Source organism: Heterocephalus glaber, unplaced genomic scaffold, assembly GCF_053883595.1.
Source record: "Heterocephalus glaber isolate CG9 unplaced genomic scaffold, H.glaber_assembly_v1.0 deba00001613, whole genome shotgun sequence".
In the NCBI taxonomy this organism is placed as follows: Eukaryota; Metazoa; Chordata; class Mammalia; order Rodentia; family Bathyergidae; genus Heterocephalus; species Heterocephalus glaber.
In genome coordinates, this window is record NW_028258384.1 from 3,450,135 (window position 1) to 3,463,476 (window position 13,342).

Consider the following 13,342-nt stretch of genomic DNA (forward strand, 5'->3'; position numbering starts at 1 on the left):
AAATCTAGGTGATTAATACCTACTTTGAGAACATGTATTCTAGTAAGATGGAAAAGAGAAGAAATGGACAGATTCCTAGATACATAGGAATTATAAAAGCTGAATCAAGAAGATAAAAAGAGTCTAAAGAACCTAGTATCACTCAATGAAACTGAAGATGTAATTTAAAACCTACCAAAAAAGAAAAGAATAAGCCCTGATGGATTCACCACTCACTTCTACAAGAAATTTAGAGACCTAAAGCTACTACACCTAAAACTCTTTAATGAAATTGAAAGGGAAGCAATACTCCCAAAATCATTCCTGGAAGCAAGCATGATACCAAAACCAGAGAAAGATACCAGAAAAAAAAGAGCTTCTGGTCAGTCTCCCTAATGGACATAGATTCAAAAATCCTCAATAAGATACTGGCAAACAGAATGCAACAAATTATCAAGAAAATTATACAACATGACCAAATAGGATTCATCCCAGGGATGCAGGAATGGTTCAACATACACAAATCAATAAATATAATCCACCATGTTAACAGAGCCAAGGACAAAAACCACATGATCATCTCAATACATGGCAGCAAAATGATTTGACAAAGTCTAACACTCATTTATAAGAAAAATGAGACAAAAAATTGGAATAGATGGTCTTTATCTCAATCTGATAAAAACCATCTATGACAAACTAACAGCTAACACAGTACTAAATGGTACAAAATTGAAAGTTTTCACTTTAAAATCAGGAACAAGACAAGGATTTCCATTATCACCATTCCTATTCAATATAGTTTTTGAAACATTAATCAGAGCAATTAGAAAACTGAAAGAAATGAAAGGAATAAGGATAGGTAAGGCAGATGTTAAATTATCATTTGTGGATGACATGATATTCTACATAGAAGACCCGAAAAACCTGACCAAAAGACTTCTAGATTTAATAAACAAACTCAGTATCAAATCATGACACAAAACAAACACTCAAAAATCAGTAGCATTCTTGTACACAATCTCACTGAGAGAAAAATTAGGGAAAGTACACATTTCACAATAGCATTCAAAAATTGAAATATATGGAATCAACCTAATGGAAGAAATAAAAGAGTTTTACACTGATAAGTACAGTACTCTGAAAAAGAAGAACAAAGAGGATATCAGAAATTGGAAAGATATCCTTTGCTCTTGTATAGAACGAACCAATACAGAAAAAAATGGCCATATTACCCAAAATTATGATATAGATATAATGCAAGCCCCATCAAAATAGTAATAGCATACCTCACATAATTAGAGAAAACAATCATAAAATTCATTTGGAACCAGAACAGACCTAGAATAGCAAAAGTAATTCTGGGCAACACAGGCAAGGCAGGAGGCATCTCAATCCCCAAACTGAAATTATACTGCATAACTACTGTGATAATAACAACATGGTACTGACAAAAAAATAATTAAAAAAAGACTTGACGATCAATGGAACAGAATAAAAGATGCAGAAACAACCATAACAGAGTCAGCCATATTACTGTTGACAAAGGGGCAAAACACATTCACTAGAAGAAAGAAAGCCTCTTTAATAAGTGATGCTGGAAAAACTGGCTTTCCACATGCCAAAGACTACAACTAGACCCATACATCTCACTCACCATGCACTAAACTAAAATCAAATGGATTAAAGATCTAAATATTAAAAGAGAAACATTAAATCTGCTGGAAGAGAGAATAGGGAGAACTATTGAAAACATACGTGTAGGGAAAGACTTTATGAACAAAACCCCGACAGCACAGGAAATATCACAAAGAATAAACAACTGGGATCTCATCCCATTAAAAAGCTTTTGCATAGCAAAAGAAACCACCAACAGAGTGAAGAGACAACCTATAGACTTGGAAAAAAATTTTCCTCCTGTTTCTCAGACAAAAGACTATTACCTAGAATATACAAAGAACTAAAAAAAATTAGACCTCCCAAATTTAAACACCCAATCCAAAAATGGCCATCTGAAATGAACAGTCATTCCTCAGATGAAGAAATACAAATGGGTAATAAATATATAAAAAAATTTTCAACATCACTGATTGAACACTGCTGAGATTCCATCTCACTCCAGGAAGAATGGCTATTATCAAGAAATCAAGCAAGAACAAATGCTGGCAGAGATGAGAGAAAAAAGGAACCCTTCTACATGGCTGGTGAGAGTGTAGACTGGTGCAACCGTTGTGGAAATTAGTGGAGAGCCCTAAAAAACCTAAAATTACAAGTTTCATTGGATCCAGCTATTCCCCTTCTTGGTATGTTCCCGAAGAATTAAGGCATCATACAACAGTGATATATGCACACCAATGTTTACAGCACCACGGTTTATAATAGCTAAATCTTTGAAACACCACAAATACCCATCAACCAATGAATGGATAAAGAAGATGAGATTTTTTTTAATACTGGAGTACTACACAGCCATTAAGAAGGACAAACTTGAGATATTTATAGCTAAATGGATGCATCTTGAGACCATACTTTTAAGTTAAATAAATTGGACATACATGTTCAAATACCACGTTTTCTCTGGTATGACAAACTGAAAGTGTAAATAAGGACTAACATGTATAATACATATAATGAAATAGGAAGAAAATGTTCAAATGAGAATGGGAAATAGGGAGGGGGAAGGGGAAAGGAAGGAAGGGAAAAGGAAAAACGAGACTAGAAGGAAAAAATGGAAACAGAGCTTTTGTAAATGAGGAGGAGGGGTTGAAGGCAGGGGACAGAAAGGGGAAAAAACAAGAAAACAGATACATCAATTACAGGTAAAAATTCTCTATGATGAATGTTATCTAATGCAAAAGTTACTACCTCTGCAATAGAAGACAGTTACATCTCTGCCTATCACATTTATGTTGCTCTATCTCTTTTATCTATAAAATAAAAAAGAGAAAACCTAGCCTCAATGAATACTTTCTAAAGTACATACTTTGGGAGTGCCAGCAGCAAGATGGCTAAATAGGACATTCCAGTGTCTTTCCCCTCCCAGAAACATCAATTTGAAAAACTATCCATGCATGAAAACACATTCACAGGGGCTCAGGAATCCAGGTGAGAGCTTACAGCAACTGGCTATAGCACAGAAATATCACAAGACCCATTGAAGAGGGTGGCAAGGACAATTTTTGCCTTAACTGGATCATGCCTCCCCAACTCCAGGTGAGATAATTAGGGACCACCATGGTGGGACAGTAGTGGGCAGAAGGCTGAGACAATACAATAAACTCCTGGACACAGTAAACTATTAACCTCTGTAGCATGGCATGTTACAGCAGGCCCACCATGTTGACACTGATAAAACCACAGAAGCAGAATGCTGTCATGAAACAAGAAATTGTTACCAAGTAAAAGCCTACATAAGCCCTCTAGCCTCACTTTCTCTTAGCCAACTTATAACAATAATTTTGGTGGTCACTCAGGCAATACATTAATAGCTTCCTGCTAGCTTTGCTGTAGTTAACACCTCTGACGTGGGGGTTGTGAAAACAATTGCCTGGGTTACTTCCCAGGGATATGAGGGCTGCTTTTGCAGAAAACATTGACTCTTCACTAGAGATTGCAGAAATGTGAGTGGGGACTAAATAAGGAATACAACGCTTGGCATCTCTGTGTCTGTTTAGTCCAAGGCTGTATGTAACACAGGGTTAACCTTCCATGTTGCTATTTGGAGCTGGTGTGCATTTCCTTTTCTCTGCCCCAAACCTTGTGCTTCCTCAGAAGCCACTAAGGCTCAAGCACTTGAAGACCTTCATCCCTATGACAGGGCCCAGACCCACCTGGCTGAGATGTTTGGCACATCATGATGGTGCCAGATACATGAAAACTCAACATCCTCTAGGCTGACCATGTGGTAGTCCGAGTTCATCATAAGAAACATCTTTTAGAACCATGCCTGTGGACAGTGGGAATTACTGGATTTTAGCCCACCCTACCAAATTAATAAAAAACGTGCTCTCTTTGCTCTGTGAGCATCAGCTTGGTCATTCTCTTGGTCAACTGCTGACCCCTTTTAGCTAAAGCCCCAAATCAGCTTAAGCCTCCCCCACTACCACGACCCTCTATTAAAGCTTTGTTTATGTAGGAGAGACAGAGAGAGAGAGAGAGAGAGAGAGAGAGAGAGAGAGAGAGAGAGTGTGTGTGTGTGTGTGTGTGTGTGTGTGTGTGTGTGCGCTGGCAATATCTCAGTCTCATTTCTACTGTCTCTGGGCCAAAAGATCTTGTCTGATATTATAAGCAGCATAGTGCAGAGAGATCCTCTGTATAGGTGGAGAATGAATGGAGGATACAACTTGGCTATGGATCCCAGCACCAACCTCATAACAATGAAGCTCAAAGCCAGGCAGGCCCTGTAGCATCATAGTCAAGAACCCAGTCTCCAGGCCTGCCCTACCACCAAGCCAAAAGCCTCACACATGCTCCAAACCATCCCGGGTTCCAGACATGTGTGTCAGGCTGCCGTTGTAGCCATGGACTCCAAGTCTATACAATGCCACACCAGACCTCACAGCCCCAGGCTATAGGCCAACCCTGGTGCTAGGCCACCCTCTGTGGCCTCAGACATCAGGCCAGCCCAGGTACCAGACCAGCCCTTGCAACCTGACTCCAGACTAGCCCAGGTCAGTCTGCTACCAGCAGACCTAGGCTCTAGGTTGGCGGCCACAAATACCAGTCCTTCTTCCCCGGGATCCAGGCCACCCCCCATGGTCCCATGTACCACAGGAATAAGGGTCCAGGTCACTCTAATAAAGGCAAGGACAAGGCAAGCCCTGAAGGTGTCTGATGCCCAGCAGTCTCCAAGGACTCAGGTTCTAAGACTGCCCTGAATACTCAGCCTCCTTGCCTACCCCCAGCTTCAGGCTGGCTCCTGTGGCCCCAGGTCCCATGCTGGCACCCACAACCCCAGGGTTCAGGCCAGGTCCAATGGACCCTAGTCCTCTGGCCACCAGTCAGGTTCAGAGACAGCCCCTGTAGCCAAGGTACCAGGCTGACATCCACAGACTAGCCACCAGACTGGCCTTCAAGGACCAAGGCTTTAGGCCCACTCCTGACCAGGCTACCCCCAAGCTCCAGTGGACCCAACAATCGGAGCTATGTCAGTAATCTCTGGTACCATGCTGGACCCTACAGACCCACACTCCAGGAATGCCCTAGACCTGGCCCTGTAAACTCAAGCTCCAGTCCTGCTCCGGCACCAGCCCAACCCCAACCCCAATGGACTCAGGCTTTAGGCCTGTTCCTGTGGACCCAGGTGATAGGACCAACAAAACCAGCAAAGCTTGGACTGCTTAAATTAACACTGTGCTCTAGTATTTACAAATAGTGCTAATAATAAAGTACTCAGAAAAATCTTTTCTTGATCCAATTTCTAAACGATGAAGTTACTGTTGTGTTTTTATTATATAGCCAAGATTCAAATTAACATATTTTCACTAATAAGCATTGCAGGGTATATAGAGGTAAATTTAGAGAACTGCCAGTTAAGCAAGAGTACCTGACACAAACAAGCTCCAATACATGGGTGCTTTCAAAGAGGTGGTTTAAAATCATTCAAGCTCAGTTTGGGTGAAAGTTCATGTCTCCAATCCTCCAGTACAACGCATCACTAGGTTTAAACTATAGTTGGAAAAGAAACAATGACAGTTCAGTGAATATCTCTACTTTTTGGAGTAGAGATCCACATGCTTGCTTTATTAATTTCCTTGGGCTGGGGCTTTAGCTCAGTGGCGGGCGCCTTCCTGGCAAGCACAAGGTCCTGAGTTCGATTCCTGGTACCAAAAAAAACTTGTTTTATTAATTTCCTTCCCGTCATACTACAAATTCAGTGGCTTAAATCTTAAAAGTGGATGTAGTTTTCGCTTCTGAAAATGCAAAAATTCGTCTGTGCCTTTATCCTGCCTCCAAAAGATGTCATGATGATTAGTAACTGGAATGGTGCCACACACTGAATAAATCATAGGTGTTTACACATCTCCCAAAGAATTCAGAGCAAGTCCTCAAATCTCCAACTTCCCAGCCTCTAACTACAATCCTATCGCTAACTAATAACCTGCCTTCCTCCAGTTTCCACTAGCATATGCCCTTGACAGCAGCATCCTGTCTTTCTACTGACAGTCTACTTGAGGCAGTTTAGTTTTTCTCTATCATGCACCTGAAAATTCTTTCAGCTTCCACCACTGTCTGATTCCAAGGCTAGCTCCCACATTTTAGATATTTGTTACTTGCAGCACTGCACTTCTGGTACCAAAGTTTATCGGTTTGCACTGCTCTTCTAACACATTACCACATAGGGCCAGGGATTTAGCTCAGTGGTTCCCGCACCTGCCTCGAAAGCACAAGGTCCTGAGTTCAATCCCCGGTACCAAAAAACAAAAAAAAGATATTCTTCGGGCCGGGGATTTGGCTCAGTGGTTTCGCCGCCTGCTGCACAAGGGCAAGGACCAAAGTTCGATCCCTGGTACCAGAAAAAAAAAAAAAAGTAACAAATTACCAAATAATTAGTGGCTTTCAACAACACTCATTTATATTCTAGCCATCTGGGTCAGGAGGTACAACTCTACTGGGTTCTCTGTTCAGGGTCTCACTGGGCTGAAATCAGTGTCAATCTCATCTGAGACAAGGTCCTCTACAAACTCACCGGCTGCCGGCTGAATTTAGTTCCTTACAACTGAGGAGTCAAATCCCATTTTCTTGCTGGCTGCCAGCCAGAGAACAATCTCAGCAACCGGAGGAGCATCCTTGGGTCCTTGTCACATGGCCACCTCCTCCCACAACAGGGCTGCTTATTTCCACAAGGCCAACAAGTGAGTATCTGATTCTGCCACCTGTGTCTTTTAAAGACTCACCTGATTAGGTCAGATCCATCCAGGATCGTCTCCTTTTTCATTAACACAGAATCAAATGTTCTGCAACCTTAATCACAGGAATGAAATCCCTTCATATTCCCAAGGCTTGTACACACTGAACAGGCAGGAATTACACAGGCCATGTAGGTCAAGGGGTGAGAATTTGGGGCTATCTTAAGAAATGTTTATGGCATTAGAGCACCATTATGCCTACTCCTGCCCTTCTGACCTGGGATGCTGCCTGGGATTCCTGGCTTCTTATTGTGTAGCCAAAGTGTTCTGTGTACTTATTCTTCCTTTCCCCAGCTTACATTACCCACTACATGGACAGATGTGTCTTCCTTTATAGCAGTCTTTCAACTGCATGTTTCCTGTTGTTGTAAAACTAGTCAGGAAGACGTCCTTAAGCCTGTCATCCTGCTGGTGTGGAACCTGAAAAAGGCTAGAAAAAGTACGATTTTATGTGGCCAATAAATCTTTGTTCTTCCTCACCCTGAAACAATGTGTATGGATGGACATATTCGTGGATACTTAAAAGTGTTAAGGACCAGAGAAACAACACAGTAAAGGAAGTTCTTAATAACAGTCTGCCTAGTTTGAAGAACTGAACATTCTTCTACCCCTTCAGAAACATACATTTTTATAAAATAAAAATTCTAATGAATGGTTTCAATATTTTTAAGAATTTTCAACAGAGGGTTCATAGAGGAAGCTATTGCTTTGGGCACAAATGTTGCTGCTGGCTGTGGTTCAGCTCTTGCCTAGAATATGACTCATCAGTTACTTTTTTTCCTTAAATTTTTTTATTGGTACATTTTAGGTATACAGTATGTTTACATTTATCATTGGGTGCTTGTAATTGTACATGATGTATCTTGGTTATTTTTTTTTCCCCTATTACCTGTGCGCCCTTCACCCCCTCCACCCTTCCTTATTGACACAGACTTCGTTTCCATTTTTGTTCTTTTCTCATAATTTTTCCTTTCCCTTCTTTTTTTTTTTGGTACCGGGGATCGAACTCGGGACCTTGTGTTTGCCGGAACCACTGAGCTAAATCCCCAGCTCTCATCAGTCACTTTTAATTTTGTTTTTCTCCTATGTCCACAGAAAAAACAAAAGCCCCATTTTCCCCTTCTATGCTCTGGTAAATCCTTTCTTGCATGATCACCTTGTGGTTAGACTTATAAGAGTGTTAAGTGTATGTATTAGAAACATTGCACTTTCCTCTAATTCCAGCAGTGAACTCCAGTATGTCTATGGAGACACACAAACGTTCATATACATGTGAAGGTACATCAAGCATGCACGCTGAAAAGTCATTACATAAGCAAACACCCTCCCCTCATATAAAACCAATATTTATTTTTGGAGTCTGACACAATATTCAAAAATGTTGTTACTATATAAATATATACATTTTTATCCATACCATTATAAAACAGGAAACACTATCAGACTGTATTTTACCATGCTATTATTATTTGCTAGCTTTCAGAGAACAACCCAGCTATCAGAAGGGAAAAACTGAAAGAGAGCCAGGTCTTGTTCCTCTACTATGAGCAGGGCTGCCCTCACTAGTTTGACAGGTTCAGACTACTGCTCCCTATAGAGTACTTATCGAGATTTTTTCAGATATAGTAAAGGAAATTAGAGAGCTACAGTCATTCTAAGAGCAACAATCAATTTTTATATGAAGACTTCTAGTCCTAGGATCAGGTACAACTTCAAAGGTTAAGAAAACTTCACTACAACAAACAGTGACAAGAGTTAAGAAACATGCATCAATCGTTTTACATAAAACATGGTGGAGAGATTATAAACCTGAAAAACATCTGAACTGTCTAATAACTTCAAATATGTTTTAGAAGTCACATATACAGATGGTCATAAGAACTAAGAGGAATTTCTTTATAAAACTTCTCATTTGGCCAGCAGTTGAGAGTCAAGAAACAATTCACTAAAATGCCACTAATAGTCTTTAAGTCTGTTCATAGAAGGGAACAACCAGCTCATGATTCTTAGGCTAGGCAGATGTCCTTAGAGAGTCCTTCAACTGACAAAGACATACATTTAACCAAAGGGGTCTGGGCAAGTAGCACCGTGCTACCCATACGCTCATTTGAGTCGCAGCCTCCAGAGTGCTACTCCCTGTCTACCTTACACAGATGCTTCACAGCTTTGGTTGACGTGTCATTTTCTTTCTGTTTTTCTCCTTTGTCAGTTTTCTTTTTCTCCTTCTCTAATGACTCCCTCCTCTTTTTCTCCTCTACTATCTGCTCCTTTCTCTACTTTCTCTTCTTCTCCTCCACTGTCAGCTCCATTCTTTCCTCCAGCCTCTCCTTCAGTGGCTCCTTTCGCTCCTCCTTTGTCCTGAACACTGATATAAACTGCTTTGTTATAGCCTTCTCGGTTCCGAGCAATTTCAATGGCATAAAATTGTATCCTGGGAGCTGGAAGGCAAATAGAATTGATTATGGTCCTAGTCCAGTAATTCGCTAAACCTACTGGAAATCTATAGACAATGCTGAACTAACATGCAAACCATTCAAGTACAGTCGCGTAAGGTTCATAATGTGAATTTGAATCTCATATTAATGACAATGAAAATATCTATCTTACAGTTGCTTAAGAGCAACATCATCTCTAAAGATACAACAAATAAGATGATAGCCAATCTAACTATGCATGTCACTGATTCCTCAGTAAAACCAGATTCTTCACTCACTCTCCCTATATAGAAACAATTCCAGAAGCAAGAAACTCACCAAAGATAGTATTTTCCTCTGTGTAGCCCTGAGAACAATCCAGTCGCAGCAAAGTACCATAGTTAAAGTCTTCTACACTCCCATCAAACTTCAAGCAGAATGGCCTCCACTTCTACAAAGGCAAAAAAAAAAAAAAATGATACCTTAGATGACAAATACAAGAAGCTGATGGTCTCAGGCCAGAAGGTGATCTTGCACTTCCCCAGTGAGAAAAATAACCATCATGGTAGAGACTAGGATTAAGGTGACTGCTAATTTCACCCTGAAACTAGTATCAAGTTTCTGTGCTCTAGACTCTGTCCTTAGACTGCTAATTCCCTCCATGAACAATATTTTAATCTAAAAAAAAGGGGGACCTAAATCCTTTGTAACACATTTACAATGTTATTTCTTAAGCAGATTTTCTGTTTTGTTTCAAAGTTACTGGCCAACTCAGGCAAAAATGGTTGGGTCATCCTCAATAAATCATAAATCAGACAAACACAGGAATTTGGCTCAAACTCATAAAGTGAGATCTTTAAAAAAGGCCATTCAGTAGCAGTAATTTTTCAAAGATTAGTAACAGCTTGGTAAGAGTTAAAATTCAGATTCTTCATTAGGCAAGGGCCCATTCTCAGACAAAAGAATTTTTCCTACCTATTAAGAGTATTAGTGAGCTGGGGATTTAGCTCAGTGGTGCCGCCGCCTGCCTCGCAAGCGCAAGGTCCCGAGTTCAATCCCCAGGACCAAAAACAAACAAACAAAAAAAAAACAAAAAAAGAGTATTAGTGCTCTGTGACATTATAAGATAATTATGTAAGCAATGAGAAACATAAGTTTCCCAGTTATCCATGGCCTATGATCCATCTCATGAACTTAAATCCCGAGAACCAAAATATCTCCTTATATGCTACCTGCCATTCCCCACCTCCAAGCTTCCTGGATAAACTACTATGTAAGTAAACTGATTCCTCCTGCCCTTCTGAAAGGGCACTGCGAGTTGGGATTCAAAGTGTTCAAATCAAAAGGAAAAAAAATAGACTCAATAACATATAAAATCTGTAAACCAGAAAATGATTCATTTCATAATTTCGTTGATTATAACTACAAAAAAGCTCTGATTCTTATGTATTTTCCTTAAAGGAACTTTTAAAAGTTCAAATGTATTAAAACATACTCACAATCAAAAATTATTGGCCAGATGCTAGGTAATATTTGAGAGAATTCTTACCTCTTTAGCTGATTCTGATTTGAGTTCTTCTGGGTCCAATACATCTATCTTGAGTTTCTCAAAATGTTCCCGGAATTCAGAGTAGATTTGATCATCCACTTTGGTGAGTTTCAGGAACTGTGGGTCAACTGATGAAATCAGCTGCCAGAGCATAAAACAACATATAGATGTTTGTCTCTGATTTTCTACACTTCTACCCCTCATTCCCGTTCACCAGAAACCCTACAGCTCTCAAGGAAGATTTCATTAGGAAGTATTAAGAGCTTGTGCCTTGCATGAAATAATGATAAGTTTTAAAGGGCTACAATATATTGCAGTCCCTTCCAGCCATTTGGCAATTGGACCATTTGGTCCTAGTACTGCTGAGCTATTGCTCTCAATGGATTGTTCATTCATTCAACAAACATTTGTCAAGTGTCAACTATTTATAAGCTAGGTACTCTTTTGCCAGGTAGCAACAAAACAAAACACTGGGCAGGAAAGCACAACTCTTCATTGTCAAAACAAATTCACTTCTACCCCCTGAGCTCTACAGATAAGATTTATACTAATTAAAACTACCTCCCAAACAAAACTATTCAACCTTCTAACAACAGTGCTTAACAGAGCACCATGCACTGCAATTACATGTTTAATTCTGTTTAATGATGAAGACAAGACAACTAACCTTGTAATAGACTTCAGCATGCTGCATTGCTCTCATGGCCCAAGCCATCTCAACATCCGGCTGCAAAGGAGTGAAGAATGCCAGGTCAGTAATCTCCCAATCCTGCTATTGGGTAACAAACTAAGAAGCCTGTGGATGTCTGGTTAATGTTCAAAAGGGCTATCAACACTGGTGTTACCTTCAAAGAATAAAAACTGGACTAACAGATTTGGATAATACGCTAATTCTTTTTTTTTTCTTGTGACAATCAAAAGAACATATTTACATAGTATAATACACAAAATGTGCCACTGGCTATCTTTTCCCAGCAACTAGTCAAAGTGTGGGACACTACATAAGGCCGTAGATACATTGGCTTCTCAGGACTAAGTTAAATCGCTGTAATAGTGAAGCAATACATCCACGTACACCACTGAGTTGTTGGGAGGACAAAGATAATGAACTTGAAACTACTTTTCACTTTTGCGTGTAACATGTCACAATTACCATCTGTGTTTATTATATATTCAACTCCCTGTCCTGTAACACCTAGAAATGAATTAGTCTCACGAAGCAGGCCCTGTTATAAATAAGTCCTACCAAGAACCCCTCACTTGTTCCACTGGAATCTCTCACTACAAATACATGGATCTATTTCACAAACTCCAGAAAAAGCTATTTGAATTTTTACCTCCATGCCTAGACCATGCACGAACTTCTCCTACCTGCCAATCCATGTCCTTTGTCCACTTAACACTTTGAGGATCTAGTTCAACCTCCACTTCCTCAGTAAAGTCTTCTACTAGCTCCATCCTTAGAGGATCCTATGCCCTGACCACTAATCAAGTACGCATTACATTCTTATTTTGTTGTTGCTACTATTCTCATCATCCTTTTGTTTCTCAAAATACATCATATTCTTTCTCCATAAAGGGCTAAACCAGGGACACTAAAACCTGCTAAACTGAAAGCTGCACAACGGAATCACCCGGGGACCTTTAAAAAAATACTGATTCTCGACTCCCATCTTTCAGACATTCTGATTTCGCTGACATAAACTGTAATCCGAACATGGGGGTGTTTAAAAGCTTCCCAGGTGATTCTAAAGTGTAGTAAAGTTAGGGAACCATTTCCGTTTTCACACAGATTAGTCCCGTGTTTCAGAACCATGATTAGTATGAACTGAAAGAAGGTGAAGATTTTGGCGGACGTGCAGAGTATCGGCACAAGGAATCATGGAAGGGGCGTATAATTTAATGGCTTTATGGATGGGAGCTGTGAGTCAGTCATACTCACGTCGTTGCCAAAAGACTCTGCTGGGAGAGAAAGAGCCTGTGCCACCGACACCACCTCCGCGGAAACCTGAGAAGAGGAAAAACACGGGGACGGGGTGAAAATTCAAGGCTCTAATCGGCTCCACTTTTCTGCACGCCCAACCCCGGAGCAGCGCCTCACCGGTTCTTCCATTCCACTGGTACCGTCCATGCTGCAGCCAGGGAAGTGCGGCTACACCTTCCCGGAAGTTATTGTTTCGCGCGGTTCATATTGGAAAACCGACAGGACAGGAGGAGTCGTGTTCGTCCATCTGCGCCTGCGCGAGCCGTCTTTGCCCCGGAGGTAGTCACTGGTCCCGCCTCACCCTCCCAGCGCAGGCGTAGAGGTGGTATGCTGTTGCGCAATCTGAGCTGAGAGGACACTGAGGTGGTGGACTGCTCAGTAAATTTCCGTGGCGATTATGGGAAAAACCTGAATTAAAACAGTGCGGCTTTTGTACCCCCACACAGTGTGCTTTGTGGCCAGCAGACACTCAAGTTCAAACTCTGCATTCGTTCATATTTACACATGC

The 13,342-nt window shown here is 40.7% G+C and overlaps 1 protein-coding gene across 1 annotated transcript; it reads right to left on the bottom strand.

Moving 5' to 3' along the window:
* Positions 1 to 8,217: 8,217 nt before the first annotated feature.
* Positions 8,218 to 13,126, bottom strand: LOC147822456 (protein PBDC1-like). Its single transcript, XM_087196596.1, has 6 exons — positions 12,952 to 13,126; positions 12,793 to 12,858; positions 11,518 to 11,577; positions 10,851 to 10,991; positions 9,641 to 9,752; positions 8,218 to 9,325 (listed from the first exon to the last, which is right to left on the bottom strand). The coding sequence occupies exons 1-6, from the start codon at positions 12,979 to 12,981 to the stop codon at positions 9,093 to 9,095; spliced, it is 642 nt and encodes a 213-aa protein (XP_087052722.1). The 5' UTR covers positions 12,982 to 13,126; the 3' UTR covers positions 8,218 to 9,092.
* Between the last annotated feature and the right edge of the window lie 216 nt (positions 13,127 to 13,342).